A 22,659-nucleotide genomic window follows, 5' to 3' on the forward strand; every position below is an offset into this window, starting at 1 on the left:
TGCTCCCCAGCGCCCTGCACCCTCAGTGACCGGAGTGTGAAGTGTGTATGAGGAGCAATGGTGCACAGCTGCAGTGCTGTGCGCTACCTTGGTGAAGACTGATGTCTTCTGCCGCCGATTTTCCGGACTCTTCTTGCTTCTGGCTCTGTAAGGGGGCCGGCGGCGCGGCTCCGGTACCGAACATCAATGGCCGGTTCCATGCGGTCGATCCCTCTGGAGCTAATGGTGTCCAGTAGCCTAAGAAGCCCAAGCTACCACCAGTTAGGTAGGTTCGCTTCTTCTCCCCTTAGTCCCTCGCTGCAGTGAGTCTGTTGCCAGCAGATCTCACTGTAAAATAAAAAACCTAAAATATACTTTCTCTCTAGGAGCTCAGGAGAGCCCCTAGTGTGCATCCAGCTCGGCCGGGCACAGAAATCTGAGGTCTGGAGGAGGGTCATAGTGGGAGGAGCCAGTGCACACCAGTTAGTCCTAAAGCTTTCTTAGTTGTTCCCAGTCTCCTGCGGAGCCGCTATTCCCCATGGTCCTTACGGAGTCCCAGCATCCACTTAGGACGTTAGAGAAATAATCATAATACAAGCATATCTCCGCTCTGGGGACAGTGGTAGGTGGGGAGTTTGTCTGGGACATCACACCTGTCAAACCATGATGCAGGTGTCCTAAGGTGAGCTCAGGGGGACAGAAACCTCCCGTTGAGCAGAAGAACAATACCAGTAGAAATGTTGTGCAGGATCCAATTCATGCTAAACATATAAAAATGTTACCAAGCAAAGGATGCATCGCATGATAGAACTGTTTCTGAAATCAATGAAATAAGTACAATACAAGACTATAGGGGACATTCACTAAGCAGTGATAAGAGTGGAGAAGTTGCCCATGGCAACCAATCAGCACTGAAGTAACATCTATAATTTGCATACTATAAAATTATACAGAGCTGCTGATTGGTTGATGGGGCAACTTCTCCACTGCCTCACTTCTCCACTCTTATCACTGCTTAGTAAATGCCCCTCTAAATACTGACGTAACCGCCTAATGCTGTTATAACATTCAGCAACAATAAGAAATAGTTGTATATTTTTTCATAAGTACTTTTATATATCACTTTTAGATTATTAAGGCATACATTCTGTGCCGCTTGCACAAATTATATATATATATATATATAGAGAGATATATAGAGATATATGTAAAAAACATTTTTATGTACTGGATATTAGGAAAGATAGATGATCATTCAACTAGAAACATTGTAATCCTGTAAGGAATCATAACTAATGTCTCCCTCTGACAGCCATAGAGTATACTGTATGTATCCACAACCGCATAAACCATAAAGACATTAAAGAAACCCCTTAAGATTTGTTTGACCTGTCAGTTGCATTGCCCCCTGCTTTGGAATATAAACTTATAGCCTGAGGCATGAGAAGGCTGGAACAGCCTCCTTCATACCAATGCCCCATGTCATCCGTCTGCTAACTGTTCCATTGCACCGACTGGAGATAATCCACATCTGCACTCTGCACCTAGTCACATGAACCTGATGAGGACATCAGAAGTCCACAGAAAATAAGGTAGGATGCTTATTAAACTTATCTCCTATTGCACAGATGAACGTTTATTCACGACTTGCACAGTACAATTTAAATGTATAATAAATACTTCAAGGGAGAGCCGCTGCCATCACGGTCTATGCTCCTGTGTATGTATACAGTAATTTTCCATTTACAGGAGTTAAGAAGGCAGCAGTATAGTGAGATTATTTTCTTTACTTGTGAAGTTAACCAATTGTCTGCCAGTCTGCTCCATCACTAGAACAGAGGACAGCAACATCACAAATGTTTCACATGAGCCAAATAGTTATCATTATTTTTTTATTTTTTGGCCAATACTAACATCTAGGAAATTCCAGAATGTAATCCAGCCAATGCTTAACACATGTCGTAAAACAAAGCAATAGGAATCAGTACTCGGATTATTATTTGGATTCAATCACATTTTTGCTTCATGAGCAGTGTCCCAATTCTACAACCATCCTAAAGGGTTAACCATAATCCCCCCAATGGTCTGAGCTTGCTCAGTCCCTGCCAGCAAGTCATGTAGTCTCTCACTATTGTTATAATATGCAGTTCTCTTCCAGGCACTGATAAAGGATATTGCCCAAGAAAACTTTCTAGGAGGAAAGCAGCGACCTCAGAGATCGCCTTCAGGGGAAGCAATGAAACAGACAACGCGTATGTGGTGCACCGTGATCCTGCTTCTGCCTCTCATACAGTCCGCACCTCCTGCACAGCAAGAAGCCGTTTATGAGTATGATGCGGACGATATGTTTGAGGGAATGCTGTTTAAGCAGCATTTTGAACAGTATGCTCAGGATGCAGCAGCTAATGAGGTACCTGCAAATATGTATTTTATATCATAATAAGTCATTGTAGGGATAAACGACTTCGGATCTTAAGTGATAGGCTGGCAGTGCCTATTAGAAGTTGTAGTCCAGCAGCTGGAGAACCACCCCTTTGCTGTGATTACTAAGCACAATATAATAAGCTCATCATGTGTACCTACTGAACTAGCATTACTTTATAAGTCCTGCTCTATCTACTACAGTGAGCTGTGATAAATGTATTTACAGCACAAAATATTATTTTTATATATTGTTCTTCTGTGACATCAAAGGGCAGAGAGGCAGATAGCAATAGATGATGCACATTTGACAAAATAATGGCATCTGTGATTCTGCAAAAATGGAAGACACTCATAGACAACTATGTATGTATGTATGTATGTATGTATGTATCTATCAGTGACGTGCGGTGGGGTGAGGTATGTATGTATGTATGTATGTATGTATCTATCTATCAGTGACGTGCGGTGGGGTGAGGTATGTATGTATGTATGTATGTATGTATCTATCAGTGACGTGCGGTGGGGTGAGGTATGTATGTATGTATGTATGTATGTATGTATCTATCAGTGACGTGCGGTGGGGTGAGGTATGTATGTATGTATGTATGTATGTATGTATGTATGTATGTATCTATCTATCAGTGACGTGCGGTGGGGTGAGGTATGTATGTATGTATGTATGTATGTATCTATCAGTGACGTGCGGTGGGGTGAGGTATGTATGTATGTATGTATGTATGTATGTATGTATCTATCTATCAGTGACGTGCGGTGGGGTGAGGTATGTATGTATGTATGTATGTATGTATGTATGTATGTATCTATCAGTGACGTGCGGTGGGGTGAGGTATGTATGTATGTATGTATGTATGTATGTATGTATCTATCAGTGACGTGCGGTGGGGTGAGGTATGTATGTATGTATGTATGTATGTATCTATGTATCTATCAGTGACGTGCGGTGGGGTGAGGTATGTATGTATGTATGTATGTATCTATCAGTGACGTGCGGTGGGGTGAGGTATGTATGTATGTATGTATGTATGTATGTATCTATCAGTGACGTGCGGTGGGGTGAGGTATGTATGTATGTATGTATGTATGTATGTATGTATGTATGTATCTATCAGTGACGTGCGGTGGGGTGAGGTATGTATGTATGTATGTATCTATCTATCTATCAGTGACGTGCGGTGGGGTGAGGTATGTATGTATGTATGTATGTATCTATCAGTGACGTGCGGTGGGGTGAGGTATGTATGTATGTATGTATGTATGTATCTATCAGTGACGTGCGGTGGGGTGAGGTATGTATGTATGTATGTATATATGTATGTATGTATGTATGTATCTATCAGTGACGTGCGGTGGGGTGAGGTATGTATGTATGTATGTATGTATGTATCTATCAGTGACGTGCGGTGGGGTGAGGTATGTATGTATGTATGTATGTATGTATGTATCTATCAGTGACGTGCGGTGGGGTGAGGTATGTATGTATGTATGTATGTATGTATGTATCTATCTATCAGTGACGTGCGGTGGGGTGAGGTATGTATGTATGTATGTATGTATGTATGTATCTATCAGTGACGTGCGGTGGGGTGAGGTATGTATGTATGTATGTATGTATCTATCAGTGACGTGCGGTGGGGTGAGGTATGTATGTATGTATGTATGTATGTATGTATCTATCAGTGACGTGCGGTGGGGTGAGGTATGTATGTATGTATGTATGTATGTATCTATCTATCTATCAGTGACGTGCGGTGGGGTGAGGTATGTATGTATGTATGTATGTATGTATGTATGTATGTATCTATCAGTGACGTGCGGTGGGGTGAGGTATGTATGTATGTATGTATGTATGTATGTATGTATCTATCAGTGACGTGCGGTGGGGTGAGGTATGTATGTATGTATGTATGTATGTATCTATCTATCAGTGACGTGCGGTGGGGTGAGGTATGTATGTATGTATGTATGTATCTATCAGTGACGTGCGGTGGGGTGAGGTATGTATGTATATATGTATGTATGTATGTATGTATGTATGTATCTATCAGTGACGTGCGGTGGGGTGAGGTATGTATGTATGTATGTATGTATGTATGTATGTATCTATCAGTGACGTGCGGTGGGGTGAGGTATGTATGTATGTATGTATGTATGTATGTATCTATCTATCTATCAGTGACGTGCGGTGGGGTGAGGTATGTATGTATGTATGTATATATGTATGTATGTATGTATGTATGTATGTATCTATCAGTGACGTGCGGTGGGGTGAGGTATGTATGTATGTATGTATGTATGTATCTATCAGTGACGTGCGGTGGGGTGAGGTATGTATGTATGTATGTATGTATGTATCTATCTATCTATCTGTGACGTGCGGTGGGGTGAGGTATGTATGTATGTATGTATATATGTATGTATGTATGTATGTATGTATGTATCTATCTATCAGTGACGTGCGGTGGGGTATGTATGTATGTATGTATGTATGTATGTATGTATGTATCTATCAGTGACGTGCGGTGGGGTGAGGTATGTATGTATGTATGTATGTATCTATCTATCTATCAGTGACGTGCGGTGGGGTGAGGTATGTATGTATGTATGTATGTATGTATGTATCTATCTATCTATCAGTGACGTGCGGTGGGGTGAGGTATGTATGTATGTATGTATATATGTATGTATGTATGTATGTATGTATGTATGTATGTATGCACTGTGTTGCAGTATGTGCTCAGATAATTACAGTATTTATGCACAATGGATAGAACTGCCATTCTTGTCAACTGTTTGCAGAGCAAACAACACAATTCTATTTCTGTACAAGGTTTGTTATATTAAATGTAACACTGAACTGGGCCTATGGTCAAACATGTTGTAAAGTCAAACACAGGAATCTCTTGGAGTTTCAGGGAGAGGTACTTAAGAAAACCTGCAGAAAGGACATTAGGGCAATCCCATGCTTTCAAGATTTAGAGCCTCAAGGCACCAGAACATTAAATTAACATTCCTCATTACCAGCCTTAAATTTTATTAACCACTTCACAGCAGGGTACTGAAATGAACTGCTGTACATTATTCTTAGCTAGAGAATTAATATTAATTTATCTATATTCTAAACCACTTCAGTTTGTAATCCTAAAATGTGTAAATTAGTTTTAAACGGTAGTAAAAACGTTTGAGTTTTGGTAAAATTAATTTTAGTACACCAACATTTTATTATTACACAGATTTGAAGTCATTTACAATGGAGCACTGCAGCCCTTTCTAGCACATTCTGTAACGTCAATAGCTGCCCTTTTCAAGGCAAGATTACTCTGGATAATGGATGGTTTGTTTCTGCAGTCACATAAGCAGAATTATTTATCTGCAATTGTGTACCTGGTCCATCATGTACAGATGTGACACTGTTCATCTTGCAAACAAGTCGCGGTAAACGCAACTCGTTTGTCGCAAATAGTGTGCCCACGAATGTCCATGGGTATGTGCGTACGCATCCACTTAGGGAAGTATTAAGCATATGCATGCTGCAACTAGTCGCAGCACAGTGCACATAATCACTGCAGCGATGCGTACACACACAGCGGCAATTCTGGGGGTTACTCTAACCTGAACACAGCCGTGCGTTTGCACACAGCAGCCGCATCCAGAGGATCTGCGCATGCATTGTTTGACCCTTCACCATGCACCTGCAAGGTGGAAGGATGCAGCCGCAAGGTGATTGACAGCGGTGGGCATCAGGGGGGCGTCGATACAGCGTTTCATGGGCGTGGTCCAGACAACGCAGGCATGTCTGGAACACTTTTTTGGGGCAGCTGTGCCGTGTCACGCACAGCCGCGCCGAGAAAAAAATGGTGCTGGTCCGCTTGCCAGAGCAGTCAGGCTCAAGGCAGCAGCCGACCTCAAATCGAAACTGCAAATGCATCGTGAGGCGTTGCCACACACATGCTGGGCGGCCTTGCCCTGTGCTGGACGGCCCCCAGCATGTAAACTGATGGACGCAGATCTTGCTGCGGAAGATCTGCATCCATCTCTGAATAACCCCCTATGTCACATCTGTACACAGAATTAACTCTGAGTCGGATTCAGAGATGTATGCCAACCTGACAATATGCCTACATTTGAAATGGTTTTAGATCTGTGTATGCGATGGATCTGAACTGCGCATGTGCAGATCTCTGTTTGTGACGACGGTCGCAATGCAGTGTTCATGCAGTGTATCAAATGCTGACTTGGATCACAGATGCTGGCATTAGATATTTTAGCACAGCAGTTGTGCACCAAGCAGTGGCTGTTCTAATGCCTCATCTCCTAATCAGGCCTTATATGCGCAAAAAAGTAGATAGAAAATGGCATGGAGGTTTAGAAAATCCGGGAGAAGTTCCCTATATTGCACAATTCCCTATCTTTAACATCAGGACAGAGATGACCCATCCCTACTACTGGGCCATAGATGTTTCATTGATATGCTCCCTGGGGTTGGTTCAGGAACAACATCACAGCCCTTTTCCTCAGGATAGTGTCCCTCAATTCCCGGAATCACACCAGTTGTGGCGGAAGGTGGAGGTGGGTGGCGGCGAAGCAAGTCATAGCAAAATGCGTCATCACACCCCCTCATCCACTATGTAGCTATGTTACTTCACTGAAGTGATGAGATGCAAGAAGATTACCCACTCTCCTGGGAACAGAAATAACAACCTCAAATTCTGGAATACCCCAGAAATTCCAGAAGAGTGGACAAGAACGCTCTGGGCCCAGCTCCAATCTGCAGTGTCCGTGGTGAGCAGGAAGTTTAATGAGCTTCCATCTGTGTGACTGCTGACATCGCAATTCTGCTCAGAAGCGAAAGGAACTCTAGTGATCTCTAAGGGGAACATTTATCAAAACTTGGCGAGAGATAAAGCGGAGAGAGGTAAAAGTACCAACCAATCAGCTTATAACTGTCATTTTTCATACAGCCTGTAACATGACAGTTAGGAGCTGACTGATTAGTAGTACTTTATCTTTCTCCACATTATCTAAGGCCGGATACACATTAGGCCGATATTGGCATGATTTCTAGTATAGGAACTACAAATCGTGCATATCACCTAATGTCGTTCCATCGTTCATTATATTGGGTAATGTGTACTGGCAATCTGCTATGGTCCAGGGTGAAGGGAAATCGCCCCGACCATTGGCACGATTGCCGGTTGTGCACATGTGTACCTGGCCTTACTCCAAGTTTGATACATCCCCATTAAGCAAGAAGTAAAGGTCCAAAAGGGTACAGCAGAGGTGGAAGAGGTGGGTTAATAAGGTAAGTGAGAAGGGTTCTGGAAACATTGGGGGCCCATTTAAAATGTTGCTATTGAGTTAAAAAATAAGAATTTACTTACCGATAATTCTATTTCTCGGAGTCCGTAGTGGATGCTGGGGTTCCTGAAAGGACCATGGGGAATAGCGGCTCCGCAGGAGACAGGGCACAAAAAGTAAAGCTTTAGGATCAGGTGGTGTGCACTGGCTCCTCCCCCTATGACCCTCCTCCAAGCCTCAGTTAGGATACTGTGCCCGGACGAGCGTACACAATAAGGAAGGATTTTGAATCCCGGGTAAGACTCATACCAGCCACACCAATCACACTGTACAACCTGTGATCTGAACCCAGTTAACAGTATGATACAGCGGAGCCTCTGAAAAGATGGCTCACAACAATAATAACCCGATTTTTGTAACTATGTACAAGTAATGCAGATAATCCGCACTTGGGATGGGCGCCCAGCATCCACTACGGACTCCGAGAAATAGAATTATCGGTAAGTAAATTCTTATTTTCTCTATCGTCCTAGTGGAAGCTGGGGTTCCTGAAAGGACCATGGGGATTATACCAAAGCTCCCAAACGGGCGGGAGAGTGCGGATGACTCTGCAGCACCGAATGAGAGAACTCCAGGTCCTCCTTAGCCAGGGTATCAAATTTGTAGGATTTTACAAACGTGTTTGCCCCTGACTAAATAGCCGCTCGGCAAAGTTGTAAAGCCGAGACCCCTCGGGCAGCCGCCCAAGATGAGCCCACCTTCCTTGTGGAATGGGCATTTACATATTTTGGCTGTGGCAGGCCTGCCACAGAATGTGCAAGCTGAATTGTATTACACATCCAACTAGCAATAGTCTGCTTAGAAGCAAGAGCACCCAGTTTGTTGGGTGCATACAGGATAACAGCAAGTCAGTTTTCCTGACTCCAGCCGTCCTGGAACCTATACTTTCAGGGCCCTGACAACATCCAGCAACTTGGAGTCCTCCAAGTCCCTAGTAGGCGCAAGGCACCACAATAAGCTGGTTCAGGTGAAACACTGACACCACCTTAGGGAGAGAACTGGGGACGAGTCCGCAGCTCTGCCCTGTCCGAATGGACAAATAGATATGGGCTTTTTTGAGAAAAAAACCCACCAATTTGACACTCGCCTGGCCCAGGCCAGAGCCAAGAGCATGGTCACTTTTCATGTGAGATGCTTCAAATCCACAGATTTGACTGGTTTTAAACCAATGTGATTTGAGGAATCCCAGAACTACGTTGAGATCCCACAGTGCCACTGGAGGCACAAAAGGGGGTTGTATATGCAATACTCCCTTGACAAACTTCTGGACTTCAGGAACTGAAGCCAATTCTTTCTGGAAGAAAATCGACAGGGCCGAAATTTGAACCTTAATGGGCCCCAATTTGAGGCCCATAGACACTCCTGTTTGCAGGAAATGCAGGAATCGACCGAGTTGAAATTTCTTCGTGGGGCCTTCCTGGCCTCACACCACGCAACATATTTCCGCCACATGTGGTGATAATGTTGTGCGGTCACCTCCTTCCTGGCTTTGACCAGGGTAGGAATGACCTCTTCCGGAATGCCTTTTTCCCTTAGGATCCGGCGTTCCACCGCCATGCCGTCAAACGCAGCTGCGGTAAGTCTTGGAACAGACATGGTACTTGCTGAAGCAAGTCCCTTCTTAGCGGCAGAGGCCATAAGTCCTCTGTGAGCATCTCTTGAAGTTCCGGGTACCAAGTCCTTCTTGGCCAATCCGGAGCCATGAGTATAGTTCTTACTCCTCTACGTCTTATAATTCTCAGTACCTTAGGTATGAGAAGCAGAGGAGGGAACCCATACACCGACTGGTACACCCACGGTGTTACCAGAACGTCCACAGCTATTGCCTGAGGGTCTCTTGACCAGGCACAATACCTGTCCCGTTTTTTGTTCAGACGGGACGCCATCATGTCCACCTTTGGTATTTCCCAACGGTTCACAATCATGTGGAAAAACTTCCCGATGAAGTTTCCACTCTCCCGGGTGGAGGTCGTGCCTGCTGAGGAAGTCTGCTTCCCAGTTTCCACTCCCGGAATGAAACACTGCTGACAGTGCTATCACATGATTTTCCGCCCAGCGAAAAGTCCTTGCAGTTTTTGCCATTGCCCTCCTGCTTCTTGTGCCGCCCTGTCTGTTTACGTGGGCGACTGCCGTGATGTTTTTCCCACTGGATCAATACCGGCTGACCTTGAAGCAGAGGTCTTGCTAAGCTTAGAGCATTATAAATTTACCCTTAGCTCCAGTATATTTATGTGGAGAAAAGTCTCCAGACTTGATCACACTCCCTGGAAATTTTTTCCTTGTGTGACTGCTCCCCAGCCTCTCGGGCTGGCCTCCGTGGTCACCAGCATCCAATCCTGAATGCCGAATCTGCGGCCCTCTAGAAGATGAGCACTCTGTAACCACCACAGGAGAGACACCCTTGTCCTTGGATATAGGGTTATCCGCTGATGCATCTGAAGATGCGATCCGGACCATTTGTCCAGCAGATCCCACTGAAAAGTTCTTGCGTGAAATCTGCCGAATGGAATTTCTTCGTAGGAAGCCACCATTTTTACCAGGACCCTTGTGCAATGATGCACTGACACTTTTCCTGGTTTTAGGAGGTTCTTGACTAGCTCGGATAACTCCCTGGCTTTCTCTTCCGGGAGAAACACCTTTTTCTGGACTGTGTCCAGAATCATCCCTAGGCACAGCAGACGTGTCGTCAGGATCAGCTGCGATTTTGGAATATTTAGAATCCATCCGTGCTGTTGTAGCAGTATCCGAGATAGTGCTACTCCGACCTCCAACTGTTCCCTGGACTTTGCCCTTATCAGGAGATCGTCCAAGTAAGGGGTAATTAAGACGCCTTTTCTTCGAAGAAGAATCATCATTTCGGCCATTACCTTGGTAAAGACCCGGGGTGCCGTGGACAATCCAAACGGCAGCGTCTGAAACTGACAGTGACAGTTCTATACCACGAACCTGAGGTACCCTTAGTGAGAAGGTCAAATTTGGGACATGGAGGTAAGCATCCCTGATGTCCTGGGACACTATATAGTCCCCTTCTTCCTGGTTCGTTATCACTGCTCTGAGTGACTCCATCTTGATTTGAACCTTTGTAAGTGTTCAAATTTTTTTTTTTTTTTTTTTTAGATTTAGAATAGGTCTCACCTAGCCTTCTGGCTTCAGTACCACAATATAGTGTGGAATAATACCCCTTTCCTTGTTGTAGGAGGGGTAATTTGATTATCACCTGCTGGGAATACAGCTTGTGAATTTTTTCCCATACTGCCTCCTTGTCGGAGGGATACCTTGGTAAAGCAGACTTCAGGAGCCTGCGAGGGGGAAACGTTTCGACATTCCAATCTGTACCCCTGGGATACTACTTGTAGGATCCAGGGGTCCTGTACGGTCCCAGCGTCATGCTGAGAGCTTGGCAGAAGCGGTGGAAGGCTTCTGTTCCTGGGAATGGGCTGCCTGCTGCAGTCTTCTTCTCTTTCCTCTATCCCTGGGCAAATATGACTCTTATAGGGACGAAAGGACTGAGGCTGAAAAGACGGTGTCTTTTTCTGCAGAGATGTGACTTAGGGTAAAAACGGTGGATTTTCCAGCAGTTGCCGTGGCCACCAGGTCCGATGGACCGACCCCAAATAACTCCTCTTCCTTTCTACGGCAATACACCTTTGTGCCGTTTGGAATCTGCATCACCTGACCACTGTCGTGTCCATAAACATCTTCTGGCAGATATGGACATCGCACTTACTCTTGATGCCAGAGTGCAAATATCCCTCTGTGCATCTCGCATATATAGAAATGCATCCTTTAAATGCTCTATAGTCAATAAAATACTGTCCCTGTCAAGGGTATCAATATTTTTAGTCAGGGAATCCGACCAAGCCACCCCAGCTCTGCACATCCAGGCTGAGGCGATCGCTGGTCGCAGTATAACACCAGTATGTGTGTATATACTTTTATATGATATTTTCCAGCCTCCTGTCAGCTGGCTCCTTGAGGACGGCCCTATCTATAGACGGTACCGCCACTTGTTTTGATAAGCGTGTGAGCGCCTTATCCACCCTAAGGGGTGTTTCCCAACGCGCCCTAACTTCTGTCGGGAAAGGGTATACCGCCAATAATTTTCTATCGGGGGGAACCCACGCATCATCACACACTTCATTTAATTTATCTGATTCAGGAAAAACTACAGGTAGTTTTTTCACATCCCACATAATACCCTCTTTTGTGGTACTTGTAGTATCAGAAATATGTAACACCTCCTTCATTGCCCTTAACGTGTGGCCCTAATAAGGAATACGTTTGTTTATTCACCGTCGACACTGGATTCAGTGTCCGTGTCTGTGTCTGTGTCGACCGACTAAGGTAAACGGGCGTTTTAAAACCCCTGACGGTGTTTTTGAGACGTCTGGACCGGTACTAATTGTTTGTCGGCCGTCTCATGTCGTCAACCGACCTTGCAGCGTGTTGACATTATCACGTAATTCCCTAAATAAGCCATCCATTCCGGTGTCGACTCCCTAGAGAGTGACATCACCATTACAGGCAATTGCTCCGCCTCCTCACCAACATCGTCCTCATACATGTCGACACACACGTACCGACACACAGCACACACACAGGGAATGCTCTGATAGAGGACAGGACCCACTAGCCCTTTGGAGAGACAGAGGGAGAGTTTGCCAGCACACACCAAAAAACGCTATAATTATATAGGGACAACCTTATATAAGTGTTTTCCCTTATAGAATCTTTTTATATATTTCTAACGCCAAATTAGTGCCCCCCCTCTCTGTTTTAACCCTGTTTCTGTAGTGCAGTGCAGGGGAGAGCCTGGGAGCCTTCCCTCCAGCCTTTCTGTGAGGGAAAATGGCGCTGTGTGCTGAGGAGATAGGCCCCGCCCCTTTTTCGGCGGGCTCGTCTCCCGCTCTTCAACGGATTCTGGCAGGGGTTAAATATCTCCATATAGCCCCCGGAGGCTATATGTGAGGTATTTTTTGCCAAAAAATAGGTTTACATTGCCTCCCAGGGCGCCCCCCTCCCAGCGCCCTGCACCCTCAGTGACTGCCGTGTGAAGTGTGCTGAGAGCAATGGCGCACAGCTGCAGTGCTGTGCGCTACCTTAAGAAGACTGAGGAGTCTTCTGCCGCCGATTCTGGACCTTCTTCTCTTTTCAGCATCTGCAAGGGGGCCGGCGGCGAGGCTCCGGTGACCATCCAGGCTGTACCTGTGATCGTCCCTCTGGAGCTAATGTCCAGTAGCCAAAGAAGCCAATCCATCCTGCACGCAGGTGAGTTCACTTCTTCTCCCCTAAGTCCCTCGTTGCAATGATCCTGTTGCCAGCAGGACTCACTGTAAAATAAAAAACCTAAGCTAAACTTTTCTAAGCAGCTCTTTAGGAGAGCCACCTAGATTGCACCCTTCTCGGCCGGGCACAAAAATCTAACTGAGGCTTGGAGGAGGGTCATAGGGGGAGGAGCCAGTGCACACCACCTGATCCTAAAGCTTTACTTTTTGTGCCCTGTCTCCTGCGGAGCCGCTATTCCCCATGGTCCTTTCAGGAACCCCAGCATCCACTAGGACGATAGAGAAAAGTTCTTGCAACACTTCATAGTAGGTTTGTAGCCTTATTCCCTCTGAAGACCTTGGGGTATGTTCATTTAAAGTCGAAACTGCCGACTTGTCGAAAAAGACGGCAGTTTTAGACTTTTTCAGGTCGGAAGGTGTTCCGACCTATTCAGTCCCCAGCTTTTTTTATTCGACAAGTCAGGGAATTCGACTTGTCGAGTAGTACGTGAATCGGCGGTATAGCTCCCGATTCACATGCTTCTGAGGGAAACGGGGCCAAATTTGACAGGTTTTGGCCCTGTTTCAGACTATCTCAGTCCGACTTAAAAAAAAGTCGAACTGAGATGAGGGACCTGAGAGGAGGAGAGCCGCGGGCAGACAGGGGAGAGCCGCGGGCAGACGGGGGACAGCAGTGCTACAGCACAGCACAGCACTGCACGAGGATGTGGCACAGCCGCCGCTCACGGCAGCATCCACCCGGCTCCAGCAAGTAGGTCCCGCTTCCTGGAGCCGGGTGGACGCTGCCGTGAGGTCTGGCGGCTGTGCCACATCCTCCTGCAGCCCTGCTGTCCCCCGTCCTCCCGCGGCTGTCCCCCGTCTCCCCCCTCTCCGGTCCCACATCTCAATTCGACTTTTTTAAAGTCGAATTGAGATGGGCATTGAATAGCCCTTGTCGGATCCATTCCGACAAATGCATGTCGAAATGGATCCGACCTCAATTGAATATACCCACTTGTCTTTACCAATTGGTAAAAGATGCAAAAAAACCCACTATTTTATCGATAGGGCAGCACGTTAGCATTAATGCCTCACAACACAACGAGCTCAACACAATACCATTTGCATAGGACATTCCAATGTGTATATAGAGAGGTGGGACGCCATCCTCTGTTACACAGGCTAAGTTTTTCTCCCAGATAAGGACCAGTACATCAGGCTATACAACCCCCCCCCCCCATTCTCTTAATTAATTGATCCTCAATCAGAGGATAATTGCAATTGGTTCTTCTTGTATTGTTTTGCAATTTTTTTTTGTTTTTTGTGTATGTATGATAAACAGCCATTTCTACTATGATTAGTGGATAGGTCACACATGTCCACTTAGATCAAATAAACACTGTCATTTAGTATTACATTGTATTAAGTATCCGATTAATCAGGCGCAGTTGCAAAAACCATCAGTGATTATGTTACTGAGGCTTTTGAGTTTAACCTCACTTCCAATCTCGCTGCCCACAACATGTACCCAAAATAATGAACGGAAGGTAAAAACACTTAATAAAAACATTAAAACACACAAGTGAGACATGCAGTAAAAATATTCCATAAAACCCCTCGATCTTATGAGTAACTGAAGATATTAATAAGTCTGAATTGATCATTGTTTTAGATGAAAACAAGAAATGTTTAAATTAACTAACTAGGTGGTCAATGTAATGTAAATGTTACTATATCCACCAAGCTCGCTCTCTTGATTATGGGGGTGATTCAGACCTGCGAACTGCTAACTTTGCTGTCCTGCATTCAGATAGTCGCCGCCCCCAGGGGGAGTGTAAATTCGCCGTTCAAGTGTGCAATCCCATGTGTACGCCAAACTGCAAAAATCCATTGTGTGCAGTCTCTGCGCAGCCCAGGACTTACCCCTACAGTGCGATGAGAACAGGCTGATCAGGCCAGAGCTGACGTCAGACTGCCTCCCTGAAAACGCTTGGGCACGCCTGCGTTTTTCCTGACAGTAAACGGTCAGTTACCACCCACAAATGGCCTCGTCCTGGCAGTCACCTTGTGAACGCCAATGCGAACTGATTTTTCGCACCATCCTGTTGCTGACCAGCAATGCCCTTTGTTGTTGTACAACGCGCCTGAACATTGCGGTGTTTGTGCAGTTAGGGCCTGATTGCCCATTGTGCAAACACGCACAGCAGTGATCAGGTATGAATCAGGCCCTATGTCTAGACACGGAGTAGCAGGCACGCAGCTCGAAAATGTTCTACAAAACACAACGGTTAACAAAATTACAATACACTACAATAGAGAAACAAAGACGCATATTGATATCAGCGGCGGGATGTAATGGAGTCAGAGGTCGCCAGAGGTGCGGCATGCCGGCCGATATCTGACTTTTTTAAAAGGGGCAATCACTTACAAGGCATGGTTTTGTCTTGTAAGTGTTTGCCCCTTTAAAAAGTCCGCGATCGGCCAGTTTCCCAGTCTTCCGACGATCTTAGACTCCATTACATCCCGCCGCATACGTGGACTAATCACCAGATAAGCCTTTCACACAGCTATTTCTGTTGCACAGTATAGTATATACTGAATTACATCCACCACCTGCACACAAACTACACTATTATTACTCTCTTCATTTCTATAGTCTTCAAATATTTACTGTCACTAAACAATCCCCACCAGCGCCCTAACAGGTTTACATGCCACCCTGTACCAGCCCTGCCCTAAGCGCATGACATCATAAATGTTGCGCAGAAGGGACAGGGCCAAGCACCAGGCATGTGCAGCAACGCTCGGAGCATCCTGAGGATGATCCAAGTGGCTGTACAGATGGCAGGGTGCCTCCGTGGAGCGCCCAAAGGACATTCCGGGAGGCACTGCTGCAGTGATCCTAGCTGTAGGGTGCTGTTCCAGGCACACTCCTAGCTAGAAGCCAGGGCCACCCACAGAGCTCTCTGCGCAGTCACACTGCTTGCTCAACCCTGCTTACAGCCATGATCAGCGCAGTGAGGGAGAATTACATAAAACCTCGGAAACACCAATACCATTAAAGCCTAATCTTTACCTTGGTACGCACACGCTTGCAACGCTCTATGGGGGTCATTCCGAGTTGATCGCTTGCTAGCAGTTTTTAGCAGCCGTACAAACGCATAGTCGCCGCCGACGGGGGAGTGTATTTTCGCTTTGCAGGAGTACGAACGCCTGTGCAGCAGAGCGCCTGCAAACACATTTTGTGCAAAACAAGACCAGCCCTGTAATTACTTATCCTGTGCATTGTTTGCTGCGACGAGTGACACGGTAATGACGTCAGATACCCGCCCAGCAAACGCCGGGCCACGCCTGCGTTTTTCCAAACACTCCCAGAAAACGGTCAGTTGCCACAAAGAAACGCCCTCTTCCTGTCAATCTCCTTGCGATCGGCTGTGCGTTTGGAATCGTCGCTAGAACCAGTGCAAAACCACAAAGGACTTCATACCCGTACAACGCGCGTGCGCATTGCGGTGCATACACATGCGCAGATTAGCCGTTTTTTTCACTGATCGCTACCAGCAAGCGGCAGCTAGCGATCAACTCGGAATGACCCCCTATATACACTTGCTTTAACTACTACAAGGAAATTGTTCTTTTTACAGGTTTCCTACATCTGATGCAGTGGCGGATCTTGCCACGGGCAAGCAGAACTTTTGCCCGGGGCGCCGCCATCCGGAGGGCGCCGCACCATGGCAAGATCCTCCACTGTCAGTGTGCGCCCCAGCAGTGTCCCCCCGCTGTGCCCCCCCTCCCACTGTGAGAAGGGAACCAGACGCTACGCGTCTGGTTTCCCTTCGTGGCGCTGGTCCTCCCCCGCTCTGAAGGGAATCAGACGCTAAGCGTCTAGTTTCCCTTCATGGAGAGGACCTTTGGTGTGCGGTGCGCGATGACGTCATCGCGCACCGCACAGCATTGTGGCATAGACGCTAGGGGTCATAATTGACCTCTAGTGCCTATGCTGTGCTATGGGAGAGACGTCATGACTGACGTCTCTCCCATTGATCCGAGGAGAAGAGCGGCGCCGGTCTGCAGGGCCTGGAAACAGGAGCGGGGTACAGTAAGTATACTTTTTTTTTTTCTTTTTTTTTTCAGCGGCGCTACAAATGGGGGGCGTGACTGACCACGCCCCCATGTTAAGCCACGCCCCTAACTTTTAGCCGGGGCGCCGCAAGGGCAAGAACCGGCCCTGATCTGATGAACCATCTAGTGTTCTAAAGGATAGAAGCCATCTTATTGCTACAGGGATTGTTTTGCATACAGTATGAACTGTTGTAATTTCATGTTGGCACAATGGGCCTGACTCATGTTCTAAGTAAAGCAAATCTAAGCACGTAACTTTGGGTCTGAACAAACCATGTTGCCATGCAACGGGAACAAATACATTTATATTTTTTCTGTGTAGGGTAAATACTGGCTGCTTTTGCATGTAGTTCACAAATGTTACAGCTTTACTTTTACACTGCAGTTGAGATTTAAGTTTGAACACACCCTACCTAAATCTAAAACTCTGCACATGTTACACTGGGCACACCTGCAGTGAAACATGGTTTTGCCCAGTTGCTTGCTTTTTTGCTTTACTTACAAACATGAATCAGGCCCTATATGATGTGAACAGCAATGGCGCTAAATAATTTCCCAAAAAATGTTGACTCCTATTCCACTCTGTTTATGGTGAAGTCCAATCCAAACACACACTCCCTTTGTATCTTATAGGGTGACATATGTCCTTGACTGTACGTCAGGGCATGGAAATTTATCAAATAAACCCTGGTGCCCTCTGGTGCAGTATTTTAAACAATTATCATACAAACAAAATAATGCAAATTAACCTTTTAGCAAGTATATTATAAAACAGACTAGATCCTAGTTCACTCTCCTTATTGGATAAAACATTGGGGGTCATTCCGACCCGTTCGCACGCAGCAGTTCTTCGCTGTGGTGCGAACGGGTCGGAACTGTGAATGCGCGGCGCCCGCAATGCGCACGCACGCCGTTGCCCAGCAACGACCAGAAGAGAGAAGAAAGTGATCGCAGGCGCGATCGCAAGAAGATTGAAAGCGGGGAGGCGTTACGGGGTGGATACTCACCGTTTTCCGGGCGTGGAGATCCGAACGCAGGCGTTTGGAGGGCGGGTGTCTGACTCAGTCCCAGGACCTTCGTCGCTGGATCCGTCGCACAGGGTAAGTAGGTCTGACCCTGGTCTTGTTTTGCAGGAAACTTTTTTAGCATAGCATGGCTGCACAAGCGATCGCAGCCCTGCTATGCTAAAATACACTCCCCCATAGGCGGCGTCAAGTTGATCGCACGAGCAGCAAAAAGTTGCTACGTGCGATCAACTCGGAATGAAGGTAATTGTCCTCTCCTCCATTCCAGAAACTATCTGCACTAGGAATAAATGCCCATTTCTGTTGGGAGCATCATAATCAGTATTTTTAGAGCTGAAAAGAGACCAAACCGTGAGGGTAGAGTATATATTAATCATATAATAAAATGACAAATAAATAAAATAACTCAATATTTCACAGAACTGCAACCAATAGTAAATATATTGAATGGGACATTGGGAGTACGCATTTCTTTTTAAATTAGTTAACTTGCACAGAGTGAACAAAAAAATGACACTAGACTTGGTTTTTCCCTTACTGATTCACTTATCAGTAACTTTGCAATATAGAGCTTCTGACAATCTCCATATTTCACATTCTACAGAGGGCAAAAAAAAACAAAAAAAAAAAAACCTCCCACATTTTAAAGGTTAACAACAAATGCATGGCAAGAGCTATTCAGAATTTGAGTACATAATTTTATAGTACAATTTGTTTTCAATATGATATCATTTCTTGGTATATAGCAGCCTCAGTTCATTAATGGTTCTTGTTCGATGGCCCCATTGGCTGTGTAGAGGCTTCCATGAAGCTAATGAGGATTGTTTTCCAGTCAGTAACAAAAATGATGCTAGTTAACGAGCTAGACAAATAAAAGTTAGCTTTGTCAAGAAACTGCAGCAATAACGGCGGAAGTGACCTGCCGAGTGATGCAAAACTTCAGAAATCTACTAAACATATGTATCACAAATTAGAGCCACCATCTGGACGATATTATATATTTAAAACCAACTGTATTCCATGCAATATTAGATTATGTACTAACATTTTAAAGGCATTTACCATGCCTTTTATGTTAACCTTTAAAATCTGGGTGTTTAGTGTTTTTTACCTCACTGTGTTATATCATTCAATTTATCGCACTTCACCTACATTTCAATGTAAACATTAGAAACGTATCCATAGACAAACACACACCTATTCTTCTAAAAGTCTCAGGACAGCCATAACGGATTAAGTTATAAATAGCAGAATTTATGACCTCTGAATCTACCAGCTGCTATTGCTTCTGTGCTAGACTGACACAGTAGTTCATTATATAAAAGATTTTAGTTTAACCTATCCTCTACCTAAGCAGCAAACCTTTGCACTGGCTGTGCTGACCTTTGCCTGTTAATTGCCCACAAGCATAGAACACAGAATCTGACAGCAGATAAGAAACACTTGGCCCATCTAGTCTGGCCCTTATTTTAACTTTAAGGTAACCTCAACCCTATTTTATCCATAGTTGTTTTCAAGGATAGTCATATGCTTATCCCAACCATGTTTAGATTGCTCTACTGACATAGCCTCATCCACCTCCGGTGGGAGGCTAATCCACTCATCCACAAATCTTGGCATCTGCACTGAGGGGCAGATTTATTAAGCCTGGTGAAGTGATAAAGTGGAAGGTGATAACGCACCAGCCAGTCAGCATGTAAGGTCTGGGCCACACATAGCGGCAAAGCGGGTCCCGCTGAACGGGACTCGCTTGGCCGGGAAGGGGGGTTCTGTGTGCAAACGGATTTTGTTCTGCAGGATCCCGCAGCACAGGATCCGGCCAGTGACACATAGGATTTCAATGGAACACAGTGTGTCCGTGTCGCACTGTGTGAACACATGCATTGAAATGCATGTGTTCTCATTGAAATCCCGTTGTCCTGCCGTCTGGCCCAACCGCAGCATGCTGCGGTCGGACCCGGCGGCGGCGGGACTGCTGCACATGTGTGGGCGCCTGTATAGGCGCCTATGTACAATCTCCTTGCGGCCAAGCGGGTGCTGCTGAACAGGACTCGCTTGGTCGCTATGTGTGGCCCCACACTTACTGTCATATTTCAAACCCAGTCTGTAACATGGAAGTTAGGCGCTGATTGGATGGTGCTTTATCACCTTTCACTTTATCACTTCACCAGGCTTAATAAATCTGCACCTCAATCTTTTATGTCAATCAAATATATGCCCTGCCCTGACCCAAATCATTTTACTATGTATTTTTCTTTAAATCTGCTTCCCAGATGTGGCATACAGTAATTTTAACTCTACTGTCTCAATTGCCCTAAACCATTCCAACATTAACTCTATGACAATTCTGCTTACAGAAGTGGTTACTTATACCTTTTTCGGCAATCTCATAATACTCATTTATTGTACTACATTAAACCCTTGATTAACTAAATGCATCATATAAGTCAAGATACTGACATGAAGTTACCAGAGGATGGCATTTCCAAATTAATTATAAAGTTCTGTGTGCTGAATTTCCACATGTACAGTACATCTGGAAAGTATTCACAGCGCTTCACTTTTTCCACATTTTGTTATGTTACAGCCTTATTCCAAAATGGAATTAATTCATTTTTCCCTCAAAATTCTACACGAATACCCCATAATGACGTGAACATTTTTTTTTTTAGATTTTTGCAAATGTATTAAAATTAAAAAAACAAATAAATCACATGTACATAAGTATTCACAGCCCTTGCCATGAAGCTCAAAATTGAGCTTCGGTGCATCCTGTTTCCACTGATCATGCTTGAGATGTTCCTACAGCTTAATTGGACTCCAACTGTGGTAAAGTCAGTTGATTGAACATGATTTGGAAAGGCACACACCTTCCTAAAGCTGGATGGCCATCTACACTGAGCGATCGGGGTAGAAGGGCCCTAGTCAGGGAGCTTGACCAAGAACCAGATGGTCACTCTGTCAGAGCTACAGTATTCCTCTGTGGAGAGAGGAGAACCTACCAGGACATCCATCTCAGCAGCAATCCACCAATCAGGCCTGTATGGTAGAGTGGCCAGACAGATACCTCTCCTTAGTAAAATGCACATGGCAGCCCACCTGGAGTTTGCCAAAATGCACCTGAAGGACTCTCAGACCAGGAGAAACAAAATTCTCTGGTCTGATGAGAAAAAGATTGAACTCTTTGGCGTGAATGCCAAGTGTCATGTTTGGAGGAAACAAGGCACAGCTCATCACCAGGCCAATACCATCCCTACAGTGACGCATGGTGGTGGCAGCATCATGCTGTGGGGATGTTTTTCGCGGAATGAACTGGGAGACTAGTCAGGATAGAGGGAAAGAGGAATGTAGCAATGTACAGAGACATTCTGGATGAAAACCTGCTCCAGAGCGCTCTTTATTTCAGACTGGGGCGACGGTTCATCTTTCAGCAGGACAACGACACTAAGCACCCAGCCAAGATATCAAAGGAGTGGCTTCAGAACAACTCTGTGAATGTCCCTGAGTGGCCCAGCCAGAGTGCAGACTGGAATCCGATTGAACATCTCTGGAGAGATCTGAAAATGGCTGTGCACCGACGCTTCCCATCCAACCTGATGGAGCTTGAGAGGTGCTGCAAAGAAGAATGGGCGAAACTGCCCAAAGATAGGTGTGCCAAGCTTGTGGCATCATATTCAAAAAGACTTGTGAATACTTATGTACATGTGATTTCTTAGTTTTTTATTTTTAAGAAATTAGCAAAAAAAATAAAAAAAATTTAAAAAAAAATTCACGTTGCCATTATGGGGTATTGTGTGTAGAATTTTGAGGGAAAAAATGAATTTGTTCCATTTTGGAATAAGGCTGTAACATAACAAAATGTGGAAAAAGTGAAGCGCTGTGAATACTTTCCGGATGCACTGTATGTTCACGGTGTAACATAATAAGCATTAACAACTGTGTCTGACTTTTCTTTTACTAGATAATGTAACATTTGCATATTACACAAGTGATGCTAATATATGTATAAACTGCAAATAATGTGGGTCATTCCGACGTGAACGCACGCTACAGATTTTGACAGCGATCAGATCAGAACTGCGCATGCATATGTGCAACAATGCACAGGCGCATCGTACGTGTGCAAAGTGGATCGGCGCCCAGCGATGGATTCTACGACAGATCCGTTCGAACAGGCGTTCGCAAGGAGACTGACAGGAAGTAGGCGTTTCTGGGTGTCTACTGACCGTTTTCTGGCAGTGGTTGTAGAAAAGCAGGCGTGTCCAGGTGTTTGCAGGGCGGGTGTCTGACGTCCATTCATGGACTGAACAGGCAGAAGTGATCGCAGCGGCTGAGTAAGTTCTGAGCTACTCAGAAACTGGCCAAATTGTGTTTGCATCTCTCGGCTGCAAAAGTGATCGCACCCTTGCACAGCAAATATACACTCCCCTGTGGGCGGCTACTATGCGTTCGCATGGCTGATATATACA

General features: G+C 45.4%; 2 protein-coding genes across 5 annotated transcripts in view; one reads left to right on the forward strand and one right to left on the reverse strand.

Annotated features, from left to right (window-relative positions):
- CENPP (centromere protein P) overlaps positions 1-22,659 on the reverse strand; it is a 748,246-nt gene that overhangs the window by 571,008 nt on the left and 154,579 nt on the right. The gene's annotated exons all lie outside the window — the stretch shown is intronic.
- The window catches only part of OGN (osteoglycin), a 36,071-nt gene continuing 14,879 nt past the window's right edge, over positions 1,468-22,659 (forward strand). The window contains exons 1-2 of the mRNA XM_063940711.1: positions 1,468-1,571; positions 2,138-2,389. Coding sequence (XP_063796781.1) covers positions 2,216-2,389 — 174 coding nt within the window. The 5' untranslated portion in view covers positions 1,468-1,571; positions 2,138-2,215. The remainder of the gene's footprint in view (positions 1,572-2,137; positions 2,390-22,659) is intronic.

This window comes from Pseudophryne corroboree, chromosome 9 (genome assembly GCF_028390025.1).
Source record: "Pseudophryne corroboree isolate aPseCor3 chromosome 9, aPseCor3.hap2, whole genome shotgun sequence".
Lineage (NCBI taxonomy): Eukaryota > Metazoa > Chordata > Amphibia > Anura > Myobatrachidae > Pseudophryne > Pseudophryne corroboree.